The sequence below is a fragment of the Carlito syrichta genome, unplaced genomic scaffold (genome assembly GCF_000164805.1).
Source record: "Carlito syrichta isolate Samal-C Ts95f unplaced genomic scaffold, Tarsius_syrichta-2.0.1 Scaffold302301, whole genome shotgun sequence".
NCBI classification, from domain to species: Eukaryota; Metazoa; Chordata; class Mammalia; order Primates; family Tarsiidae; genus Carlito; species Carlito syrichta.
In genome coordinates this window covers 198539-224324 of record NW_007246397.1, presented here as the reverse complement: position 1 = coordinate 224324, position 25786 = coordinate 198539, and the positions used below count along the sequence as shown (strand labels likewise).

Below are 25786 nucleotides of genomic sequence, written 5' to 3'. Positions count from 1 at the left end.
AACCTCTGAGACCAAGGCACCCTGGTGAGGACTTGAGTGTGCCCATGTGGGGTCCAGGAATGCCCACTTGTCTAGTGTTGTCCCAAAGTCAGTGCTCCCACATGCAAGTGCCACTTCCAGATCATGGAGGCTTTCTCTCGACAACCCCATCACCAGTAAAGCCTCTGAATTGTAACCAGTTGGTGGGATTTCTTTCTTGAGAGTATTTGGTGCGTGTCCATGCTTTCTGAGTGCCCAGAACCTTATTGGAAGAACTTTAGCCTTTTCTAGATGATTCAGGCCTGTCATCTGGAACGTCAATTAACTTGAGTGCTTTTCTAAAAGGCTCTGCACCATCAGCTGCTGTGAACTTGAAGCCTGTGCTTGTGTGTCCTGTGTCTCTTCTCTGTCTCTGCCAGTGGTCATCTTTCTCTTCTCTATCCTCTTCGTGCCTACTTGAGGCATCCCCTTCCCACCTACCCAGGCCTTTCCCCCCCGCCTCCGTTTAATTTGAGATAAGTTTATTATAATTTTATCTAAGGAAAAAAGTAAAAAGCAAATTCTGAGAAATGGCTTCAGAAGTTTTCTCATGAGTGAAGCTCATAAGCTCCGTGCATCGGCCCAGGTTTTGTACTTTGGCTCAGTAGAGAGAGGCTTTCCATCCTGCTGCCTGGAGCATGCACTTGGAGCCATACCTGGGGCTTCTGAGAAGTCACCTCTTGATGAGTGACAGCTAAGTGACCAACTCATTGTTGGCTAACATCAGGAATAACATAGCAGGGATGCATGTGGTCTCCTTTCCCCACCCGTGCATGCTGTGGGTGTGATTCTGTTAGGAAGCCCCCAGGGGGCATCTTTGCAGTCCGTTCCATTCCCTTATCCTGGAAGCAGAATGGTATTGGGAAAGCTATTTGAAGCCATCTTGCATTCTTTGTTATTTACATTCACATCTGGATTTTTTTGTGCATAAAAGGATAAGTTGGGCCAGACATGGTGGCTCATGCCTGTAATCCCAACACTTTGGGAGGCCAGGGCAGGAGAATTGCTTGAAACCGGGAGTTTGAGACCAGCCTGGGCAACATGGTGAGAACCTGTCTCTTTAAAAAAAAAAAGTTGTACCTTCTTGAACAATAAACCCCAAAAAATCAGCTGCATCAGCAAAAATTTTATGGTGAGAACATTATTTTTTAAAAATGAGGCCAGTTGATCATTGAGAAACAGTTTCATCTTTGCACAAAAACCAAATGAAAGAGAGGGAATGTAGCTTAGCTACTCAAGTTGTTGGAAATGCCTCACTGGCAAAGGCACACTTACCAAGTGTTTTTTATTGGAGAACTGGAAATAGTTTTGGTTACGAGAGAGGAAAGGGCTTAGGCAGAGTCTCTGTGGAGACTGGCAGTCCCCAGCTGCGTCTGGGCACTCACCTTGTCCCCCTTTTGCTCACAGGCTGGTGGCAGTGGCCCTTCTGTACTTGGAACAAGAAGACGCTTTCTGGTGTCTGGTTACCATAGTGGAAGTCTTCATGCCTCGAGACTATTACACAAAGACTCTTTTGGGATCCCAGGTACTTCTAAAAATTCTATGCTTCAGTCACCAATTTGTATAATTTGTAGCTGAAGTATGTCCCAAATGGAACCTTGGTAGGGAAAGGCTTTGTGTGCTGACTTCAGCAACTGATCCCCAAGGTGGCAGAGCACGTCTCAGAGACTGGCCCAAGCTGTGTGTGAGTGAGTGAGGTGGGCTCAGATCATTCAACTCCCCGGGAACCAGCAGAGACAGACCCACCCTGCAGCCGTGATATGTTCTCAGTTCTGCGCTCTCTTTCCTGGGCACAGGCCTACCCCATGGACTGTCATAGTCCAGGGGAATTGGGGGGCCTGGTGTGTTAGCTCAAGTCCTCAGGAAGAAGATACCAAGGCAGAATTAGACATGCCAGACAGAGACTTCTGGGGACACACTTGGGAAGGACGAGGGACAGGAGCTAGGGAAGGCCGGAAAAACTCCAGCCCAGGGGAAGGGAGGAGGACGGGGAAGAAGAGTCTCAGACACCATGCAGTGACTATGGTGCAGCCTGAGAAAGTTTTGACTGGGCCCGTGGGGAGTTCTCAAGCCCAGGGCAGCTGTGAAAGGCGCCCACCTCCCACCAATGGGCTGCGGTCGTGTCCCTGCCCTGCTGGTTCACTGGCTTCAGTGATGGATGCTGGGGGCAGTGGCTCCTGCAGCAGGAAATCTGAGTGGTACATCTCATGCCCTTCCCTGCTGAAGTCCAACAGGGCCAGGGCAGGATGACACTCCTCAGCTCGATGTCACAAGGGCTGGCCCCACAGGCCAGGGGAAGCCCTGGCAGGACACTGGAGGATGACAGGAGGGCGTGGAAGGGATGTCCCCCTCTCCATCCTTGGCAGTGTCTCCGTGGGTGGCTCTGTCTCCTGTGGCCCCATCTTGTATGGTGACTCCTGTGCCAGCAGGCGGCCTCACCTGCCTCCTTTGTCCCTCCATCCAGGGCTGGCTTCCCCGCCCTTGCTGATCTCTGGGCTCCTCATCATCAACCTCGTGGCTTCTTAGCCTTTCTCTCCCCAGCATCCCCAGCACCCTGGGTGAAATTTCCTCTGACAGATCCTTAGTGTGCTTCTTCCTGGTTGGCCTGGCTGCTTTTGCTATTTCTGCCTATGGAAGGAGGGTCCTCAGCATTGCCTCCTGCTTCTTCCTGTCCTCACCGCTCCAGGTCCCCAGGCCAGAAACGTGGGCAACTGGACTCCTCCTTCCTCCTGGTCCTTGTGGTCACCATTTCTATCATTGTGTCTTTGTTCCCCTTCTGCCCCCTTCACTACTGTCCCCTCTCCTCCATCGTTGCCACTGTCCCCTCCATCATCACCACTGTCCCTGTTCCTTGCTGTCTCCTCTCCTCCGTCACCCTGTCCCCTCTCTTCTTGCTGTCCCCTCTCCATTGGTGCCGCTTTCCCTTCCTCTGTCATTACCACTGTCCCCTCTCCTCCATCATCACTGCTACCCCCTCCCCTTCATCATCACCACTGTCTCTCTCCTTTCTCTTGTTGTCACTCGCCTACCTCTCTGGTTTTACTTCTGTCTCACTCCGGGATTCCATCGTGTCCCTCTGCTGCTGGTGTCCCCGGACTTCTCAGGGCAAAGCCTCAATGCCTTCACATGCTACCAGGGCCTCTTTCCACCCATGGAGCCATTGGAAACCTGTGATAGGACACGTGTCCTCTGGCCATGCCCATACTGTGTATTTTCACGAACGTGGAACACTGTCCCACTGCTCACCTCCATGGGAAACCCCCACCAGCAGCCTGAGCTCACCCGCCGTCTCCTCTGTAGCACCATTCCCATGGCAGCTGCAGGCCGTGGCTGTTCCCACTACTCTGGCACAGTCCTGCAGGACAGTGGTCCTTTAACTCGCATGCCAACTTGTCCTCCAGCTAGTCAGCAGTGCTGTAGCCCTGTTGTTCCTTTCAGTGTCTAGCACAGCAAAGTCAGCGTCTGAACTTACATGAGCTTCCTTTGACAAGGGAAAGGGGCTGGCCATCAGTGAGCCCTGGCCCTGGCCAGCAGCTCCACAGCTGCACAGAGCTCTGCAATGCAGAGGCACAATCATCCCCATTTGTCTTGGGAGAAGACCAGGGGTCCAGTACGCCAGTAAGCAACTTGCCTGAGACACCAGCAAGGGGACACTGAGCTGGGGTTTGGACTCGGGACTTTGTAGCTCTGAGCCTAGGTTTACCCCTCGCTGTCTGCCGTTTTCTAGGATGGTGAGAGGGGCTGAGCTCTGGCCCTGCTAGAGGGTGGGACCCTTTCCCCACAGCTGTCTCCTGCAGGTCCCCATCCCAGTTTCATGGATGTCGATGGATCCCGGGAGAACTGGTCTTCCTGTGATCGCTTCACTTGGCATCAGCCTGTAAATGAGGGAATGAACGGCATGGGGTGGAGGGGGGTGGGGGGGGAAGGGCAGCAGTCACAGGTGGGTGGGATCAGAGGGTAGAAAAAGTTTTGTGTTTATGGGCACCTGAAAGCAAATAGCTTTAGAAGGCTCAAATTAAAAATCTGAGGGGATTCAGTGTTTCAGAGTAAGAAAAAGGAAGCATTGGTCTTTCTTACTTCCATTGAGGTATGATTGAACATACTGGTTAAGAGCTTGGACTGATGGTCACACAGTTGAGTCAGAACCAGGCCCTCCTTCACATGAGTTGTGGAGCATGGACACATCACTGAATAGCTTTGTGGCCTCAGTTTCCCCATCTGTAATATGAGGGTAATACCCTCCTCACATAGATTATTTGAGGTTAAATTTGGATGATGCTTTAAGAGGTTGAGGTAATGCTCAGAACATTGCAAAAACTCAGTAAAGTTTGCTAATATCAACTTTATAGGTGAAGATCTATTTTAGGGTCTTTTTTCTTGACCATACTGAAGAGAAGTTATGGGTATAGAAAGATATTGAGACAAATCAAATCACCTGTTATCCTACCTATGAGAGAAACATGGTCCACATTTGGGTGAATTTCCTTTCACTTTTTTCAGCCCATTTCATAAGGTGTCCAAGTTGAGAGCATGGTATGTCCTGGCTAGTTCACATTATAGCATGAGCACTGCCCCATGTCACTAGGAACTTTTGAGCCATCCTGTTTTTTTTTTTTTTTTGAGTTGTAGTCTCACTTTGTTGCCCAAGCTGGAGTGCAGGGGCATGCTCATGGCCACCACAACCTCAACCTGCTGGGCTCAGGCGATCCTTCCACCTCAACCTTCCAAGTAGCTGGAACTATAGGCATGTACCACCACATCCAGCTTTTTTTTTTTAATTGTAGAGACAAGGTGTTGCCATGTTGCCCAGGCTGGTCTTGAAACCCTGGGTTCCGGCAATCCCCTTGCCTCCACCTCCCAAAGTGCTGGGATTACAGGTGTGAGCCACTGTGCCTGGCTGAGCCATCCTATTTGGTGGCTACAGTATTCCATCAGGTGGGTGCATAAAGTGAACTTAATCACTCTCCTGTCATTGATGGACATTGCATATGGCCGCTCTTCAAATGGGGATAGCTCTGCATGTGCCACCAGCCCAGCACTGTGCTTTGCAGATCCCTGTGAAACTGCCTCCTGCCAACACTGAGTGCCCAAGCTCCTTGCCCACTGTAGTCCAGATGCTTGTCAGCTTTTCCATGCATTCCATCCTTTCAGTGCACGTTGTGCGCCAGGACCTTGCTGGGTGCCGAGGACACAGAGATGAATGACACAGTCATCCCATGTACTCCAGAGCTCAGCGGGGGAGGGGCTTAAGCAGAGAGGCCTGAGTGAACATCCCTGGCAGCCCCTCCACACCCAGCCCTCTGACAGGCACCCAGCGGCCCCTCCACGCTTTGACAAGCACCAGGCAGCTTCGAGAATGAGGCACAGACTGCCACCTAGTTGGGAGGAGAGAGGAGTGCAAGGATCTCCTCCCACTTCAAGGCCAGTGTGTGTGTCCCTTGTCTTTAGACGTCTTCGGCCAGATCTTCCAGTTATCGCTTGAAGCTCAGCTGTCAGATTGCTTGAGCCCAGGAGTTCAAGTCCAGCCTGGACAACATAGCAAGAACACAAATAAATAAGAGAAAGTACAGGTTGGTGCCACTCAAAGCCCATAATGTAGGGAAAACAGTTTGTTCCAAAACTTCTTGAACTTGTATGACCAGAAGAAGACCTGTTCCCTTGAGCCTCAAACAGAGTAACCCAAAACCAAATTAGTTTTAAAAAATGGATTCTCTTTTACCATATTCAAGATAAATTTAAACATGTCCAACCTGTTTACAGCTCCTCAAAGATAGCACCTGTTCCCAGTCATCCCTGACCCCCAGCACAGGTCAGAGCCAGGCAGGAAGTGTGGACAGACATGTATAGTTGACCCTGAACAACATGAGTTTGAACTGCACCAGTCCACTTATTTGAGTGTTTTTCAGGTAATGAAAGGACAGCATCCACAGGATGTGAAGCCCGTGAATATGGAGGGGAGACTTTGTGTACACTCAGGATCCTCAGGGCCGACTGTGGACCTGAGTGTGTGCCCATGGTTCCAAGGAGGGAGGCCTTGGAACCAATCCCCTGTGTATACTGAGGGACAACCGGAGTTGTTTTCAGAACTGTGGGAGGAGAACTGGCTTCAGTGGGCTGGTACTAGCTTTTTTCCCCATTAGGTCCCATTGGTTAGACTACAGTTGGAAGCATCAAAGTGTGGTCTCTGGTGGGAGATTAAGTATTGTTCAGTGAAACATTTGTTTCTGTTTTAAACCTGTGCATGCAGGTATTGTTGACTGGGTGGCGGCTAAAGATGTGTGCTTTCTTGTGGGTCACAAAGTCTGGGAAAACCCCTGGCCTACAGGATGACGTCCTGACTCCTCAGTGTGACATCATTGTGAGGCTTCTGACAGGCTTCTGCCCGGCATGTGACCTCCCCACTAGGTGAGGCCCAGCCCTCTGCCAAGCTCCCTGCAGCTTTGAGAGGGAGGCACACTCCTGCCTGGAAGTCCAAGCTCTGACCATTGGGGCTGTTTCTTCTCCGGGTTTGTCTGGGACCTGTCCCTGGGCTCCACAGTGCTCTGTGCACACATCTTTACCAGGCCTGACCAGTTAGGACAGTTCACACATCTGGTGTTCCCCACACGTCTCTCAACTCCTCGAGGTCAGGGCTGAACCTCCTTCAACCTTCTGCCCAGCATTGCCCGGGCCTGACAGGCAGCAGCGATCACCTGTTGCTTGTTGGTTGTACATACGCCTCATTCAGTCTCACAGCAGCCTGGTGACAGGTCATTAACTACTTTCCATAGGAGGCACAGGGCTTTGTAAGGCGTGACTTGCTGGGAGCCACCCAGCCAGGAAGCGGTGGAGGTGAGATTCAGGCTCAGGGCTGCATGCCTCTGGCATCCTTGCCCCTGTGCCCTCCGCCCCATTCAGCCTGGCAGATGTTTGCTGAGTAGACATGGCCACAGCACACTTTCTTGTTGGCTCAAGACTTGTGTCTGCCCGAGACTCTGGTTCGGGCCCTTTGTGTCAGCATCTCCAGTGCAGCTCCTTGCAGCAGCCTGTTCCTTGGGGCTTGTGAGTGTAGGAGGTAGTTGCAGTTTCCCCCTGCGGGAAGTGCACTCCACACTCATGTGCACCTATGGCAGGCGAAATCGCTGTTTCTGGGCCCCGTGTAGTCTGATTCTGGTGTTTGGACAGCTGTGCACTGTGTGGGCTGAGCCCCAGAGCCTCAGGCCGAGCACCTGTGCTTGCCCCGTGTGGTGGCAGGCCCACACTTCTCCCTTTGTTCCCTCCCCAGGTGGACCAGCGGGTGTTCAGAGACCTCATGAGCGAGAAGCTACCCCGGCTGCACGCCCACTTTGAGCAGTACAAAGTCGACTACACCCTCATCACATTCAACTGGTTTCTGGTGGTGTTTGTGGATAGTGTCGTTAGTGACGTCCTCTTTAAAATATGGGACTCTTTCCTTTATGAGGGACCAAAGGTGGGTTTATGGAGCTCAGCTGCTTTCAGATATACACACTTGACACTGTGTGGGCAGCAGTAGTGGTGGCCAGGTGGCTGGCTCAGCTGCCACTGGTGAGGGTGACCACGATGCCAGAGTGATCTCCGCATGGCTTGCTGCTGGAGCTGGGCCTGGGACCTCAGGAGACGGCGGTCACTGGCTGGTTTGTAAGACATTCTGCCTCCACCAAGCCCATGTCAGCACTGGGAGCTGCAGGCTGCTGTCGGAGCTGAGCGCCACGTCTGTCCAACACATGGTGGTTTCCCCAAGGGATAGATGAGATGGAGTTGCAGGGGTCTCGTAAGCAGAGGATCAGGAGGACACACTCAGGGGAGCCAACTTCAGAGCCTCGCTGCCTGTGAGCCTCTCACCCACTCTGTTGCATGTTTTTTAAAAATTGGTTTTTGAATATGTGATATATTAGCATATTAAACTCAAGCCATATAACTAGGGGTATATGAAAAGAGTTCTCCCCCTTTTTTCTAGTTGTTGTTCTCAGCTTTATAACTCTTCCTAGCCAGGCGTGGTGGCGGGTGTGGGTAGTCTCAGCTACTCGGGAGGCTGAGGTGGAAAGATCGTTCAAGCCCAGAAGTTTAAGTGCAGCCTGGACAACATAACGAGATCCCAAAAAACAAACTAAATAAGAGAAAGTACAGGTTGGTGCCACTCAAGGCCCTTAATGTAGGGAAAGCAGTTTGTTCCAAAGCTTCTTGAACTTGCAAGACCACCAGAAGCCTGGTCGGTCCCTTGAACCTCAGATTATTTACTAATTAACCAAATCAGTTAAAAATGAATTGATTCACCATATTCAAAGGTTTCAGAATCAGAAAACCCTGGTTTTGATTTTATTGAAAAATGATTCCTCATGCTTGCTCCTTATGTTTTACTGTCTGGAAGTGTTAGCTGAGGATGAAAGGATTCTATTCCATAGGGAGGTTTTGGGTTTGGGCTGACGTGCTGAAAGCCACCAGAGGGTTGATTTTTCTCTAAGGGGGTCTTGGTCGGTGGGAATTGCCCCTAAGGTTGAGTGTCTGTTCTCGGGCCTGGGAAGACCTACACCCCCAGGAGTGCAGCTGGCGCGTGGAGCCACGGGGTCCCTCACAGACTGCCCTGTTCCCCCACAGGTCATTTTCCGCTTTGCCCTGGCGCTGTTTAAGTACAAGGAAGAGGAGATCCTGAAGCTGCAGGACTCCATGTCCACCTTCAAGTTCCTCCGCTCCTTCACTCGCACCGTCCTTGATGCCAGGTGAGTCCCTGGGGGCTTCTCAGATGTCAGGGAGCAAGAAGCCTGTCTGTTCCTCCTCAGAACGGCTTGTGGGGTCTTGCCGTCTTCAGACTCGGGGTGTTCCAGTTGTGTGGTGTGGGAGGGGAAGGGTGTGAGCACCAGGTAGCCTTGCAGCAACAAGAGAGGAGCTGGGATGGAAAGGGTTGTCCTTTACTTGACGAACATCAGTCCCAACAGCCAACAGCAGTGGTTTACTTGTCTAACAGGCATTTCCTGAGTCTGCTATGTGGTAGGGCCTGTGCCTGGCAGGGCACTGGGGATGACAGATGAGGTACAGCCTGTCCTTGAAGCCCTTGTCAGGACACTGTTGGGCATCATTTGAGTGCTGTGAAGAGGGAGCCCTGGCCAGGGAAAGGCTAAGTGATCCGGGCTGGGTAGGAGACAGCAAGGAAGCAGTGGGGGCAGGGCCCTCAGGAGCCAGTTAGGACAGTTCACATGTCTGGTGTTCCCCACACATGTCTCAACTCCTCAAGGTCAGGGCTGAACCTCCTTCAACCCTCTGCCCAGCACTACCCGGGCCTGACAGGCAGTAGCGATCACCTGTTGCTTGTTGGTTGTACATACGCCTCATTCAGTCTCACAGCAGCCTGGTGACAGGTCATTAACTACTTTCCATAGGAGGCACAGGGCTTTGTAGGGCATGACTTGCTGGGAGCCACCCAGCCAGGAAGCAGTGGAGCTGAGATTCAGGCTCAGGGCTGCATGCCTCTGGCATCCTTGCCCCTGTGCCCCCCCATTCAGCCTGGCAGATGTTTGCTGAGTAGACATGGCCACGGCACACTTCCTTGTTGGCTCAAGACTTGTGTCTGCCCGAGACTCTGGTTCGGGCCCTTGGTGGGGCATGTGTTTGGGGACATGCAGCAGGGGCACAGCCAGGCTGCTGCCGGTGTGGGCAGCTGGGCTCAGGGCTGGATTGCAGCAAACGCCCAGGGCTCTCAAAGACTTTACTCAGGGCTTGTTCCTTTCTCTTGAGAGTGTTGGGTAGTCACTGTGGGGTCAGGCAAGAGACAGGCAGGTCAGATGGGACAGGACTGGCAGCTGGGGGACCAGGAGGTTGTGGCGGTTAGAGGGGTCCACATGAGAGAAGTGGTGGCCTAGAGAGCAGTGGTCCCAGAGGTGGAGAAAAGGGGACAGATAGAAGAGAATGGAGGAGGAACTTGGACCTGGAAGCCCCTGGGTGGGTTTCCAGCCTGGGCAGCCGAATGTTCAGGAGTTGTGTTGCCCCCTCCCTCCCCGGCCACACTGTTACAGCCTGTTCTTGCCACCCTTGTCCTCATGTCCCTTGGACCACAGTTGGTGGCTGCTCCAGTCCTGGCAGCTGAGGTGGACATTGGGAGCAGAAGGTGCTGGCTGAGGCACAGCCGGCCTCCGGGTCACTATTGTTAGGCTCTTGTATTGGGGAGTGGGGCTTTAAGATAGTTTCAGGCTTATGAGCAGCACTGGCAACAGGGACCTGATTTTGCCAAATGTGGAAAGAAGCTGAGAAGAGCAGTTGCCGGTGAGAGGCCGATTCTGAGTCCTGGGGAGAGCCTGGAGAGCTTCTGCTGGTCTCACACTGGGACGGGATCACGAAAAATGGCGTTCAGCAGACTTGCCCTGCTGACAACTAATGTTGTGTTGAGAGCATTGGGATTCCAGAGACCCATCCTGCCCGGTGCTGACGGTCTTGTGCAGCAAAGTGGAGCTGCCTTTGTGCACCTTTGGGGGTAGGGGAGGGACTTGCGTGGTCCTGCAGCGCCCCCTTGTGAGAAGTTCTTGGTACGGTTTCCCCAAGGTCAGCAGACATGGAGTCCCCAGCTGCATCAAGAAGTGCCAGGCCCACGGCCACAGGATGGGAATGTTGTTAAGACTATAGGTGCCCTGACCGTCTCTGGGCTAGAGCCCAAGCACTGAAGTCAGCTCCCTGACGGGTGGTTCCGAGGACACTGGCTCTGCAGTGCCTGGGTTGGTCTTGCAAGAAAGGAGTGAGGGGGTCATGTAGTCAAATGCATCCAGGAGATGTTGGGTTAAATGAAATTCAGCTGGTCTCTACCGCAGGACTCCTGGGAGCTTCTCTGTGCTGAGCTTCATCTCCTCAACTTAGTTGATGCCCAGGCACGCTCCCACCTCTGAGCCAACACTTCTAGGCCTCAGGCAGAGGCAGAGTCAGATTTTTCCCAGGTACCCCTACCCGGGGGAGGCCTCAGTGGGTACCACTGACAGGAGAAGGTAATGAATGTGACATGTCAGTGTGCAAGCTCCAGCACGGGCTTGGGGGGACACTTAGGTTTCAGGTTTGTGAGCCTGTGGACTACCAGCTGCAGGGGAGAGAGGGCTGGTCCTGTGGGCCCCTGGGACACAGCTGGTGTGTGTCTGTTTCACAAGGCTCCTCCTTCTGCCTGGCCCAGGAGCAGGCAGGGGTCTGTAAGGGGCTGGCAGCCCGATTAGCAGAACTGGGCATGAGGCAGAACCCAAGAAATCGACACTTTGTGGTTGCCAGGCTCAGGTCTTGTCTGTTCTCAGTGCTCTCATGTTCCAGAACACTCTCTGGGGAATTTTGCATTTAAAGAAAGCCTTTCTGACCTTTGACCTTCTTGCCGGACAATCTCCTGGATTAGTTAGGCATATCCAAGGAGGAGGCGCTTTAAAATATAAAAGGGGCCAGACTCGGTGGCTCAGCTTGTAATCCCAGCCTTTTGGGAGGCCAAAGCAAGTGGATTGCCTGAGCCCACGAGTTTGAGACCCGCCCGGGCAACTTAGCAAGACCTTATTTCTACAATAAATAAAAAATTAGCCAGCCGTGCCTATAGTTCCGACTACTTGGAAGGCTGAGGCGGAAGGATCGCTGGAGCCCAGCAGGTCGAGGCTGCAGTGGCCGGGACTGTGCCATTGCACTCCAGTCTGGGCAGCAGAGTGTGGCTCCAACTCAAAAAAATAATAATAAAATTAAATATTATATAAAAGGAAGAACCACCAAAGGCTTGTGTATTCTGAATCACGTATATACCCTGTGTGGAAAGGCACCAGTCGCTGAAGCGAGTGGCTTGCTTTCCTCGGAGGCAGGGAGGAAGTCCCTCCTGACATCTGTCTCCTCGCAGCCTTTCCTAGGGTTCATGAGTTCATTGGTCTTTGGTTGACAGGAAGTGAGTGAGCCCTGCTGTGGGAAAGCCATGCCTCTGAGCTGACATAACCCAAGAGGGGAAGGAGGCAGCACCTCAGTGCTGGGGGAAAACGGTTTGCCTCCCTCTGACCCCAGATCAGCGTGGCTGACCCTATGGCTACTGGAATCCATAGCCAAGCCTCAGGATATGCTTCTGGCTTTGTGCTTAGCAAAGCGTTGACCAGTGGTTAGGGGCAGCCCGAACATTTTTATTTTAAGTTGGTGCCTTGACCTGACATGTGGAACCCACAAACTGCATGTTTCTCAGTAGACTGCATCACACTGTCACCTGGGTCAGACAGTCATTGCCAGGTCTGCCTGGGCATTCACTCACCCTACTCAGTCATTCCTGAGACAGAGGCTTCCTGAATGTGTGCTCCACACAGGCCTCTTGCTGACCCAGGATGCCAGCACCAAGCAACCGCAGACGCTGTCCTTGGTGCTTGTGTGTGGGAATACTAGTAAATCCCACACCTTAAGAGGTGGCACTGGGGTCCCCAGTGTGTGGATGAGGAATCAGAGGCCAGGAAATGGGGGGAGGGTGGCCTAAGTACATGGCAGGACTAGAATCCAGTCACCCAAGGCCTGCCCCTTGTGGGGCCACTATGCCTGCTGCCTCTCTTGGGCCTATTCCTCAGGTCACATACCTCCCTCAGGCCCCAGCGTGCCTCTGGGCTCCCCACCCCATGCCTCTGGGCTGTCTGCCGCAACTGTATAGGAGCTTGGCTGATGCTGTCTCTGTCCTGTGTCCTGCCAGGAAGCTGATCAGTATTGCCTTTGGGGACCTGAACCCCTTCCCTTTGCGCCAGATCCGGAACCGGCGCGCCTACCACCTGGAGAAGGTCCGGCTGGAGCTAACAGAGCTGGAGGCCATCCGTGAGGACTTCCTGCGTGAGCGAGACACCAGCCCTGACAAGGGAGAGCTGGTCAGTGATGAGGAGGAGGACACCTGACTGACCCCAGGATGCCGCTCTTGCCTTCACAACCAAAGCATGCCAGAGGGCGAACAGCTCACTGGAGAACTGCACGGAGCCTCTGTGCCTCTGGGAATCTGCTGGCAGATGTCCACAGCCAGACTGCACGTTCTCGTTCCCACTTGCTGGCGGTGTTCGATCTGTTTACAGCCTTCTCCGTGCCATGGCATTCAGTGACACAAATCATAATCCTGCCCTCTGCCTGACTGGCAACTCACTGGGCTGACCAGTGGGGTGCTTGCCAGAGCCTGCTGACAGCATCTGGCAGTTAATTGGGTGTTCTGTTCCTCTGGAAACCGCGCTTTCAAGAGTGTCCCATGTTCTGTTTCCTGCACACAGCGGGCAACCGTGTGCACTGTTGCACGGCAGCACCGTGAAGGACGCCCCCTGTGCCCAGACACATGTAGGTCAGGATGCAGCTGCCTCGGTGGCATAAAGTCGGTGTGGAAGAGGGGACTTCCTTAGAAAAGCAAGCACATCCCTTATTCATAAACAGCCAGCGTAGAAAGCCCATGAACCTTCCACTGGCAGCTTCAGGCTGCCAGCCATGCCCTGTTTCTGGAATGCCTTTGCTCTTCCACACACAGCCCGTAACACAGTGGTCCCTGCCGGTGTGGAGAAGCCCTGGGTCTACAGATCGTGGACCACTCTGCCCCAGCAGCTCTGGGCCTGCCGCGTCTCCTGAGCCTCTGTGGGAAGCTCTTCACTCGCAGGAGTCATGTTCAAGCACAGTGAGATGGCTTCCAAGCAAACACCCACCACCTTATCAAGGCACGCCCACCCTGGCTGGCCCTTGTTGAGGGTATGGAGGAGGCTCTCCTGGGGGTGCTCTGCAGGTAGCACAGAGACCTAGGCTTCCTCGGGGATGGCCAAGGTCCTGGCATCTCCTCCGCCTGGCTGGGGGAGAGAGGCTGCTGCCAGCGCCTGGGAACTAGCTCTTGTGGGCAAGGCTTGGGTGAGCTCTATCAGATATGCCCCCTGCTTCTGCCCAGAGCACCCTTTTCCTCAGCAAGGACATGGGGTCACTGCTACCTCTGGCGCAGCCAGAACTCGAGGCACTACCTTCTTGAACTCTGGAGAAAGGCTTTGAGCAAGGAGGTCATTTTTGCTTAATCCCACCCAGACCACCCCCATGTGTAGATATGAGCGAATGCTTTCTGGCACAGCATTGTTGGAATACAAGAAAAGCAGTCCTGAGAGCCATGCTTCACACTACCTGGAAAAACCTGGAAATAATCCTTCATTGATACAAACATGCTCGGACGAGGAATTGAAGCAGTGCGGTTTTATCAAGTACATTTTGCCCAAGTGGTTTTCCCATTTTTTTAATGCATATTTTTTATTTTAAAATTGTGGGGTACAGTTAAGGGTTAGGTATACAAATATGCATTGTGCAGGTACCCTATTTTTTTAATACATATTTTTTATTTTAAAATTGTGGGAAATTTTCCTATTTGTTAACATCACCTTCCTTGCAGTGCCCATGGCTGAGTTGGTATTTCAGCACACCAGACTGAGCGCAACTTTAATTGGCTAGTTTTTCACCATGTAGAGGGAGCTGGCCTCTGTATTTAGCCAAAAGCCTTGTCTCTTTTCAAGTATCAAAAATGTGTCCATCATTGTTTTTGTCTGTGGAAAGGTAGGGGTCTGACTTCTTCAGGAAGCAGCCCTGGAGCTTGGCGGTGCAGTCTCCCCGTCAGGAGTGGGTGACCCCCACCTGCCACACAGCTGTCAGCTTGGGGGCAGCCCTGAGGGGGTGCCAGAGGACCGGGGCTGCTTTCGGGTGTTGACCTCCACCACTGTGTCCTGGGGCTAAGCGGCTGCCTTCAGGATGGGCTAATTTGACTGAGGCCCTGGCTGGAGTCCTGGACTCCCACCCTCCCCTGTGAGCCTCTCCAGGCAGTGTGGGGTGTGGCTGGGCAGTGTTGGTGAGAGGCAAGAGAGGTCCTGCAGGAGATGGGCAGGGGATGCGTTGGGTAGAGCCCACCTTCCTTCCAGAACCGAGGCCCCACCACTTGGCCCTTCCCCTTCTGTCACTGTGCAAAGAGCTGCTCTGTGCCCTCAATTCTGTGTCTCTGAGGTCCCTGGCCTCCAGTGGTGCCATGCAGGTGGCCCCTCTGGGGAGGCTGTCCCACACTGCTGCTCCTCTGCACCTGAGCTCTGCCATCAGCTTGCACACCAACCTGCGGGGGACCCCACACCCCCAGCTAGGAAGCCAAGGATGGCCTCCAGCCTGTTTGCCCACATGCACGTGCCAGGCTGGGGAGCGCCCTCACCACGCCCAGTGGGCAGTGCCAACTTTTACATTGATGGCATTTTTTTAGGGGTTGAACCTGTTAATACTTTTGTATATTTCACTACAGTTTATATTTTTATAGGCAATTTTATCAAGGTTTTTCTAGATTCTGTACATCTATTTTATATAACGAGCATTCCTGTGTGCACAATCTCTTGTATTTATGCCAGCCTGAGCTCCCCTAGGCTGCTCTTCCCTCCAGCCCCACCCATCACTGTCACATACTCACGGGCCCTCTTCTTACCCCAAGTAGCCCCAGGGCCGCCTGCAATTTTGTTGACAGCTATCCAGCAGCAGCCAAGACAGCTGATGGCTGGGGACAATTCAGGCTGCAACTGCATGATCACAACATGGGAAGCATTCTGGGCTGGTGCCGGTCGGGTTTTGTTTGAATGTTGGTGCTGCTGCACACATCCCCCCCAGGCTCTGGAGTGTCTCCTGCATGTCCAGGCTTCTGGGTGGCTGTGCCTGCCTGGGGAGGTCCTTGCAGTTGGGAGGCTGGCCACCGGCCCAGGGTGTGCCACTCACATCCTGCCACTGTGGGACAGCTGGAGGACTCGGGTGCCACCAAGTGATTCTGCCTTCTGCATTGCAGCAGCTTTGGGCTGACCTTCCAGTCACATTGAGGAATTGTAATACTAAAGGAAGAAATAAACTACTAATTTGTCGAATACTCTGCCTGGAAACATAGTCATAGTCATTGTGAGGGTGCGGGGCTCCGGAGACTCTCCCAGCCTGGCGTTTCTGGGTGTCCCTGCCCATGGTTTGCTTGGGCAGGTGGGACAGGATGCCTTTGTCAGCCGTGACTGAGCCACAGGTGAGGGTTAGGGACACTGAGGTGGGAGAGTCCTGTGTCTGGAGAAGCCCCCTTCCCATAGAGGAGAGGCACCCTCTTTCCGCCAGCTGTGCCGTGCCCTGCCTGAGTCATTGGCTTGTTTGCCTCCTGTCTGGGCTGACAGCTCAGGCCCAGCTGCCACTGGGGACACCCCTAGCCATCGCTGGAAAAACACACGAATGATTAAGACCAAATGTCTTCCCACAGGGGGAGCTTGGGGGTGGCTGCAGCGAGGATCCCAGACCATCAGAGCAGGGCAGGGCCTGGGAAGCTGCTTTCTCCTCTGGGGACATGGATCGGTGAGGCTAGGGGTTCCTGAGGCCGCAGCTCAGTAGCATGGTGGAGCTGGGACAGACCCCAGGGACCTGCCCGTGCCAGCACCTGCTCAGCCTGTGGGTCAGGAGCAGGCCCTCCTGCCTGTCCCTTTTAAGGGGCTGCCGCCGAGGGCAGCTTTGACTAAAGCCTAGGAAGCCGTTACTCAGCACAGTCCCCAGGGCCTCCTTGGGCCAGCCGGCCTGCTACAAACACAGACAGGAAGCAAGCCTGGCGCTTCCCCAGCCTCCAGCGGTGTGGGGGAGCTGGGGCTCACACAGGCCCGGGGACTTGCGGCTGACAGGCAGTCGTCCTGTAGAGCCACTTGTGGGGTGTGCTTGGGTCCTCCTCAGAGGGGTCAGCTGCCGAGGGCAGCCTGGGGCTCCAAATAGGAGCCAGAGCTAGAGGCCAGAATCAGGCCTGTGGCACTGGGCATGTGTCCCTGGCCAGGTGTGTCCCTCTCAGAGCCTGAGGTTTCTCTGAAAGCGGGGCATGTTGAGGTCACACAAGAGGAGTTGGACATGCTGGAGCACAGTGGGCACCCCAGCGACCTGGCAGCACTGCTGGATTCTGCCTCTGGTGCTCTTTTGGTCTCAGTTCCCAAGGAGTGATTCTCAGTGTCGTCCCCTCCACCCCCAGCACACAGCCCAGCCCTGAGCGGCCAGAGGCTGCCATGTCACACTCCAGGGCCCCCATTCACATCTCTGCCAGGACACTGTACGCTGGGAAATGGCCCCTGTAGGTGTGCAAGGGTGACCTCTCTGAACCCCAGCATTCTCTGCCTGGGGAGGGAGCATAACACCTTCTAGGTTGCAGAGTCCAAAGCTCACGGCCAGAGGGGAGGGGTGGGTCCGGGCTGGGCCTGGGAGGACTGTGTACCCCTTCCCCCATCTCCCCACCCCCCACCAGGCCTGTGACCCTCCAAAACACCTCATGCCCACCTGCTCCCCGACCTCAGTCCAGCTCCATGAGCCTGAATCTTATGGGCAGGGAAGGGGCTGGTAGGCAGGTGCCGGGTGGTTGGACCACAGGTCACCATGGCAGGAGCCTGGCACCTGGGTCACCCTGAGTCAGCTGCAGCCAGCCCAGCCCTGTCTAAGCACTGAGATGAAAGAGAAGGACATGTGGGGGCCCAGAGGGCGCTGCTGGCCATCCTCCTCTTCCTTTCCACTGGCATTGTGCAGACAAGTCAGATACAACAGAGATGGCCAGGGAGGTGCCCATGGGGCCCCACACCCTGTCACTCCAGGGGGCAGTCCTCGCAGGTACCAGGACAGGCTCGCTGCTTGAGAGTGCATGTGGCTCAATCCTGAGCAGGAGGCAGGAAGCAAGGGAGGGGTATGGAAGGAGCCTGTGCAGGGACCCGACTCCCTGGGCTGGGGCCAAGCTGCGCCCCTGCCAGGAGACCTTCCTGCCCAGAGCCAAGCCCCTACAGACAGGCCTCCCCGGCCCTCCTCCGGCTTCTGAGATCTTCTGAGGCTTTCCATGCCTACAGCAGTCGCCTTTCTCTGCACAGATGAGCTCACAGCTGTCTCCCCTGCCGATCTGCCCACAGAGGAGCAGGTGAGAAGCCTCTGTCTGCTGAGGCACTGGGGTGGTGGTCTCAGGCAGGGAACCTCCGCCTCCGTCTGAGATTCCCCAGATCCAAGATGAAGCCAGGCTGTGCCTCGGAACAGTAGATACTCGTTTATGCAAAATAATAACAAATGTTACACCAACTGTTAGAATAAAAAAATACCTTTTCTGATGGGGATAGGGGACAGACCCAGCCTGTCACTGGGTGGGGGGTGTTAGCACCATGAGGGCACGGGGGGCCGGGGCTCCGCCGCAGCCCATGTTGGGCGCTGAGGTGTGTGCGTCGTTGGTCGGTCTGTGCATCCCGGAGCGGGTCAGCGGCGGGCAACTCGCTGGTGGCCTCGGGAGGGGGCGCCGTGGCCGGGCGGGGGGCACGAGCGGCAGCACTGGCTGCGGACGGTGGGCAGCTGGCAGCGGCCCAGCAGGCGCAGGGTCTCACAGAACCCGAAGGACAGGCGGTCGTGCTCACACCCTGAGGGGAGGAGCAGGGGTGTCAGGACCAGAGGTTGGGGCACCAGAGCCTGGCTCCCCCTCGCATCTGCCTCACAGGGGCTTCAGCACTACCCCCAGGCTGGGGGGCTCTTCTAAGTCCAGGGTTTTGAGTCTCCAGCTGTCCTTGTGCTGCCCTCGGCCGACCCCCAGGACTCTAGAGCTGACACTGCTGGGCTCAGGTTTCTCAGGAAACATCCTGAGACCACCCCTGATGCCCTCAGGTGCCCATGAGAAGCCAAAGAGCCCACCCAGGTGATGCCCACCCCATCTCCTTCCCTGTCCATCCTCAGTGCCCCAACTGAGGCCTCAGGTGCCTCCTGCTGGCACACAGCAGCCTCTCCCCCTCAACCCCTGCCACCTCCCCAGTCCTGCCAGGCCCTCGGGACCACCTCCAGCCACCTGGGCTCTGCTCAGCCTCTGCCTCTGGGTCACAGAATAGAGCTGAGTCCCGTCTCCCATGTCCCCCACCATCTCCCAGGTTCCCCTACCATCTCCCAGCAACCCCCCTCTCTCAACTGAGCACCAAAGCCCAGAGGTGAGCAGGGCCCAGGCCAAGCAGGCCATGGCAGAAACCGGGGACTGAGTCCCGGCCTGCAAGGAGGCAGGGAGGCTGCGGGCTGTGCTTGTATGGTCGAGGCTGGTGGGCCCTCCTGCCCCATGGTTATCAAGCTATTTGGGGAAGTGGCCTGCTTCCAGCCTATTTTGGGAGGTGGCGTGCTTCCAGCCTCCTGGCCACGCTCCTGATGCTGCTGCCGCTGCTGACAACCCCCAGCTGCCGCCTGGGCCCGGCTCGCTCCAGCGGACCTCCCAGGGGAGGAGGAGCGGGAGGGCCACAGTCAGCCCTGGGACATCCCCCAGGCCTGGCAGAGGGCACAAGGCGGCAGACAAACTCCTCCACCCACTCCAGGCAGGCCTGCATCCTGGTCCTGGGGGCGACCTCAGACAAGTTGCTTAGCCTCTGGGGCCACTGTCCACCCCCCACACCTCCACAGCAAACGGATGTGACTGTGCTGTGTCAGCTGGCCTGCCGCGGTGACCGCACACCCTGGAGTTTCCAGGCTTTCCAAGTGTCCTGCCATGCTGTGTCCCACAAACCATCAAAACATCCTGGGAATTCCAGAGCCTCAGTCCAAGATGTCCCCCGGCTACCCCTCTACTGTTCACGGTGGCAGGAAACCGCCCCCCAGGGACAGCTTGTAGTTCAGCCACCCAGCCACCCCCCAAGCCCTCTCCCTGCAGCCCACCCCTATCCAGGGGACCTGGCAAGGCCAGAGCCCCCTGGGCCAGGCCTGTCCTTGGCTCCTGGCCACAGGGGCCTCAGTGTCCTCTCTCTTGCCACCTGGGACCATACCCAGCCAGCTCCACACAGCCACGTTTACTCCTGAAGGCCAATGCCGCCATCCCGGCACTTAGCTGGGGGAGTGTACAGGGGTGCTCTGAGATGCTTGCTGGGTGCTTGCTGAGGGCAGGCAGTGTGGTGGGGGGGGGGGCATGGCTACAGGGCCTGGTAATGGCATTTGGGGAAGGAAGGTCAGTCTGTCCTGATCAAGGGCAGCCCAGGAGCCAGCTAAGTAGTGGGCAGGGGAGAAGATGGCAGATTGGGGCAGACCCTGAGGCCCTGAATGCCAGCTTGATGGCCATAGACTCTGACCTGGGGCAGGGGGCAGAAAGCCCACAGGCCCAGGAGCCACGGCTCTTCACGGGCAATGCCAGCCCTCTGGGTTCCCTGGACTGGCAGAGGTAGCTCTGGGCTCCCTCCCTGACCTCACATTGGGGGATGACAGTAGCTGTGAGGGAGAGGAAAAGCCACCTTTCCTGAGTGCCACCTGGGTACATGGGTAGTGCAAGGATGAGGGTGTTGGCCCCTTTATGTGTGAGGAAGGGAAGGCCCAGGGGGAAATGGAGCCTGAGGCCACCCCACTGGTGACGGGAGCTCAGGTGTGACTCCAGGGCCAGTTTCCTGTGCTCAGCACTGCTGGGACTGCAGGAAGTGAGTGCGTGTCGGGGTGTGTCCAGAGCCCCCTATGGCCCAGGACCTCCTGCCAGTAGAGCCCAGCTGGCTAGGAAGCCACCAGCTGCTAGGAGCTGGCAGGACCCGGGAGGGAGGCCCCTTCCTGCGGTTCCACTGCTCACCCCAGGTAGTCCTCCTCCAGCCAGGTTCGGGATGGGGTCTTACCCAGGCCCAGCTCACACGCAGCCTCAGGGCCTCCTGGCCTGACTGTGGGAGCACTGAGACCCCAAGGGAAAGGTGCTTGCCAGGTTCACACAATAACATAGGGGCCAAGGCTACCTCCTCTGCTCCCCTGAGGCTGGGGGCAGTGCCTGCAGGCCTGTGTGGCCAGGCGCCCCTTGGCCGACTCCCAGCACACCCAGCTTATGCAGCCTCACAGTTATCAGCGGCCACGTAGCTCCTGTGCTCAGACTACAGATGGAGCCAGCTGTGCTGCGGGGGTGACAGTGTCTCGATGCCCCCCCTTCCCCACCATCCTCCTCACCCCACCCCACTCCCAGCAGAGAACCAGGGGTTCGGGGACTCACGTGGAGGCTCGATGAGCTCACAGTCCTCAGTGCCACAGGGCCGGGAGCTGTCAGGCCAGGCCTCGTGGCCACACAGGTCGCTGTCTTCCTCAGGCAGCCCCGACTGGGTATTGACACACTTGACCAGGCGCCGCTGGACACCACCGCCACAGGCGGCTGAGCACTGCGCAGACATGGGGGAGGAGTGAGGGTTCCCCCAGGCCAGCCCTCACAGCGGGTGACCAGGCACCACTGGGGCAGTGCCACCTCCTCCAAGAAGCCATCCCTGCGCCTTGTGCTTGACCGGCCTCCCCTTGTTCCCAGCCCACCTCAGAGCCTTGTTGGAGGGCCTGACAACCCACTCGGTGCTAGGACCCCACTCACACTTGCAGGCTCAGCTCCTGTGAGAGGTGGGGAGGGAAGGCACCAGGACAGCGGGGATAGCCCTCAGGAACACGGATACTGTGAGCCCCTCACATGGGACATGCCCGAGAGGCCTGGACAGGGCCCCGGATGGAGACCTGCTCCATCAGTAGGTGGAGGCATGGAGAGACACTGCTGTGCCTGAGGGACAGGGAGGACCTGTCACAGTCCAGGGACAGCAGAGGGAAGGAGGCATAGTTGGATGTCTTTTAAAAACCCTAAAAATAAGTTTAACCTGTGCCGATTCAGGGCCAGGCCCTGTGCTTCATTCTGTCACTTCATTTAACTCTCCCAACCCTCCTCCCCTAAGCTGTCCCCCTTTTACAGATGTGCAGAGATCCAGCAAGACAAAGCAACCCGCTCAGAGTTGCCCAGCAGCCAGCGGGACAAGGACTCGAACACAGGCCTGGCTGACTCCAGGGCCCCGCTCAAGGCCCACACCTGAGGAGCTTCCTGAACCTCTCAGCTCCAAACAGGCCTGGCAGAGGGTGTCCTGCCCACCCCAAGTCCCCTCCCACCCCCTTCTGTCCTTCCCTCGGTTCCCTGAGCACCCCAAGCTCATCATTCCTGCCTCAGGACTTTGCACTTGCTGTTCCCTCTGTCCCTGTCCTCGGCATTGCTGGTGCCTGCTTCAGGCCTCAACCCCAAGTCCCCTCCTCAGAAGGCTGTCCCTGACATCCCAGCATGTGGCCGATTTTCTTCGGCTGTTGGTCTCTGGCAGGCCGCAGGCACCAGAAGGCTGGAAAGAGGGCCCAGCACTCAGCGCACAGCACGCCCTCAGCCAAGCAAGGCTCGCCCCGCTCTTCCCGCAGCCCCCACTCACCTGGTTCCAGGGCCCCACCACCCACTTCGTGCAGGGGTGAGTGTTGCAGGACCGCGTGGCGTTGGGTCTCAGTGCTTCCTCACAAAGGCCTGGCTCCGGGCAGGTCACCAGACGCTGCTGCTCGCCGCCACCACAGGCCTCGGAGCACTGTGTGGGCAGGAGGTGGGGGCAGGGAGGGTGGTCAAGGCACTGTCAAGGCCTGAGGGCATCCCCCACCCCCATCCCAGACCCCCGGGCCTCACCTCCCTCCAAGAGGAGGTGTACCAGCTGAGGCAGGGCTGGGCCCCGCAGGGTCGGCGGACAGGCGGCTTGGCAGGCCCTGGCTGGCAGTGGAAGGGCCTCAGTGGCCGGAGGTCCTGCGTGTCCACGCACTGCACGTCCCGCATGGAGGAGCCTCCACCACAGCTGCGGGAGCACTGTGGGCCAAGGGACATGTGTGGACGTGCGACCCGGTGAGGCGTGTGGCAGGGCAGGCAAGGGACCAACCCACCTCCCTCCCCCAAGCCAGGGCAAATCTCTGAAGAGCACCCGGGGAGCAGGCGGCATGGCCAGGGGTTGCCACAGACTGGGACAGAAGGAGAAAGAAGGGATAAGAGACAGCTGGTGACAGAGACAGAGATCCAGAAGGGGTTAAAAGGCACAGAGAAAAGGAGACGGAAGGGACTGTGGCAGGTAAGCCAACCCCAGAGGAGAAGATTCCTGAGCGATCAGGAATGAGATACAATCAAGTGCAGATATGCAGCACGGACACAGGCCGTGGACACCAAGGCCCCACCCCACACCCCGGGCTGCCTGCCCACTCTGTGCTCACACACCTTACTCCAGTTGCCGGCGTGCCAGGCAGCACATGGCCGCAAGTGGCAGTGGCGGGCGGGCTGGGGCCGGCCCGCAGGGACACAGTCTTCATCCCGGCCGGAGCTGCAGTGTACGGACCTCCAGACGGCGCCCAGGCCGCAGGTGGTGGAGCACTGCCGGGCACAGAGATCTGTGAGGTGCGGCCGGCCCACCCCCTCTGGCCCCGCGACCTAGCGCGTAGATCTCAGCAGGCCCCCTCCTCTGGGTCTCGGTTTCCTCCGCCCACCTCTCAAGGACACTATGAGAATGAAAAGTCCAATCTCCCAAGCACCAACTGTCCCAGCTCACAAGGGACACGGGGGAGGGCAGTGGTGAGGGGACCCTGCAGGCACCCCTAGCCAACGGTCCTGATTCACCAGAATCACTAGGGAAGAAACTCTGGGTTCTAGTCCCAGCAGCCAAACTGAAATTGCTGGGTAACCCCGGGCAAAACAAGCCTCAGCCTGCCCCTTTTCACCCCCAAACTAGGGATCCGAACAGAACGAACTTGCTTCTCCTACAATGACAATCTGGGGACCTGGGGGAAGGGGCACAGGCTAGCTTCTCTTGTGTAGCTCAGATCCCCTGTGGGTTCCTGACAAAGGACAGTGGAGCAACTGAGGGCAGAGCCAGGTGGCAACGGCCTGCCTGACTCCCACTCTCTCCCGCAGGAGCCAGGCTGAGCCTCAGGAGACAAGGCTGGGCCAGGAAGACCATCGCACAGCCATCTGAGGTGAGCTCCCTCCTGGGCACAAGGCCCAGTTGTGAGGCCGTCGTCCCGGCTGCTACTGCCTTCCTAGAAGCCCCCTGTGCAGCTCAGGAATGGGTCCTGAGGGCTCTAGAGACACCGGCAGACAGACCCCACCAACCCACCCCCACCTGATGGGGCAGACTGGCCCCAGGGTCCCATGCACAGAGGGCTGGAGGCCAGAGGGGGCAGTGCCCCGTGGAGCCCCATCCACCAGGCTGTCTCCCAAAGCCCCAGAATCCCAGCCTCGCAGGAGGCAGGACGGACAGGGCCTGTGTCCTGCTCTGCTCATTTTCAGATGACAGAACTAAGCTATCAAAGCACCGCACAAACTCCCGGCCCCGGCCCCACCCCCCACCACTTGCCTGGCTCCAGTTTCCCACTTGCCAGCTGGCATTCCTGGTGGCCAGCTGGTCCCCGGGGGACCCCTCCTCGGCCAGGCTGGGGGCCAGGGGCTGGGCCTCGGGGGCCCCGCTGCTGTTGGCGGGGCTGTCCTGGGATGGTGTGGACAGAGGGGCCTCGGGGCCAGGGAATGCAGGCTGGCGCTGGGGTCCCGGGCTCGGGACAGTCATCCAGGGCCTGTGCCCCAGGTCAGTCATGGCTGTCGGAGGCTGCAGCACAGCCGGAGTCTGCAAGTCCCATGAGCTCAGTCCAGGGGCCGAGAAGCTGGGAGTCCCTAGCTCCAGGGGGCCGCTTCTGACCCCAGTCTCTGGCAGAGTGGCAGTGGGAGGAGCCACCCCCACAGCGGGCCACAGCTCACTGTCCACAGCCCCCAGGCCACCCTCCAGGGCCGGCTCTCCGGCCACAGTCCTTCCTCCTGTTCCCAGTTCCACCCTAGGACTAGGAGAGGTGCGGGTGCTGAGGGGGGACCCAGGAGGCGGCCTGGGGCTGGGTCTCTGGGGCAGGGGGGGCGCTCCACCGCCCACAGGCTCCTCGTCATCCCCGAAAACCTCATTGGTCCTGTCCCGCCATGAAGAGGGCAGTGGGCTCTGGCTGTCCTCCCTTGCGAGGACTTCATTTGGGCTCCCAGAGGCAGCAGGTGACTGTGTACCGCCCACGGAAGCCGGGGGCCAGGGCCAGCTGGGAAGTCCCAGGTTGGGGGCTCCCATGGGGGCATCTCCTTCAGGCAGGAAATTGAGGAGGGGGTTCCCAGTGGTCTGCTCCGAAGGGGGGGATGGGAGTGGGGACTGGTCAGCCTGGCTGGGCCAGGTGCCAAGGGACCAAGACCCGGGTCCCGTCCCTTCCTCGGTCACAGGAGGCTCCGTGGCAGGCTCCGGGGTGCCCGTGGGGGGCGCAGCAGGACTGCTCTGGGGTGGGAGTGTCCAGCCCCCTGTCTTGGCCAGGGCGGGATCGGGGTCCCCTTGGGAGGGTGCGTAGGACAGATCCTCGTGGAAGTTAATGAAATTGTAGTCGTAGTAGAAGTCATCCACAAACACGGGCCCTGGCAGGTCTGGCTCCGGGTCCTCCCCGATGGCATTGCCCATGCCTGCTGGCTCGGGGGACGACGGGAGAGACGGGTGAGGGGCCAGGCGGTGTGGGAAGAAGTCCACCTCGTTGAAGAGCTCGTGGCTGAAGGAGCCGCTGCCTGAGCCTTCGGGGTCCAGCGTGTCTAGGGGCCGCGGGCAGAGTGGCAGAGAGCAGGTGATCTTGCTTGCCGGCTGCTGGGCCTCATCGCAGGGGATACTGGTGTCATTGGTGCAGAGAACACTTCGCTGCTGAGTGCCCGTCCCGCATGTCACCGAGCACTGCAAGGAAGGCCAGGGTGAGTGGCTCAGGCCAGGAGGGAGCTGCCAGGGGACACGAGGGCAAGGCGAGGTTGACCTGCCCACTGCACTATGTCAGGGTGGCAGAGGCTGCAGCCAGCTGTCTCTGGCCCTGCCAAGCACAAGGCATGGCTTGTGAGGGATTCCTGATCCTGGGGTCTGGAGTGCCCGGTTCCCTCCCGCCCACGATACCAGACAAGGCCTCCTCCAAGACTGTCTGCCTCACTGAAGCCCAAGACCAGTGAAGGACCTGGGGGAAGACCTGGGGGTGGGCCCCTCCG

The 25786-nt window shown here is 57.2% G+C and overlaps 2 protein-coding genes across 3 annotated transcripts in view; one reads left to right on the top strand and one right to left on the bottom strand.

Moving 5' to 3' along the window:
- Positions 1–13325, top strand: part of TBC1D2B (TBC1 domain family member 2B) — a 50694-nt gene extending 37369 nt beyond the window's left edge. Inside the window, exons 9-12 of one of the 2 annotated variants that reach the window (XM_008056258.2) lie at positions 1426–1543; positions 7283–7468; positions 8614–8735; positions 12671–13325. In XM_008056258.2, coding sequence (XP_008054449.1) covers positions 1426–1543; positions 7283–7468; positions 8614–8735; positions 12671–12866 — 622 coding nt within the window. In that variant the 3' untranslated portion in view covers positions 12867–13325. The remainder of the gene's footprint in view (positions 1–1425; positions 1544–7282; positions 7469–8613; positions 8736–12670) is intronic. The other variant, XM_008056259.2, reaches the window with a different exon arrangement.
- Positions 13326–17999: 4674 nt separating this feature from the next.
- Positions 18000–25786, bottom strand: part of ADAMTS7 (ADAM metallopeptidase with thrombospondin type 1 motif 7) — a 45778-nt gene continuing 37991 nt past the window's right edge. The window contains 6 exon segments of the mRNA XM_021711452.1: positions 18000–18377; positions 20936–21098; positions 22161–22307; positions 22403–22576; positions 22976–23128; positions 24108–25692. Of these exon segments, the coding sequence (XP_021567127.1) occupies positions 18220–18377; positions 20936–21098; positions 22161–22307; positions 22403–22576; positions 22976–23128; positions 24108–25692 (2380 nt within the window). The 3' untranslated portion in view covers positions 18000–18219.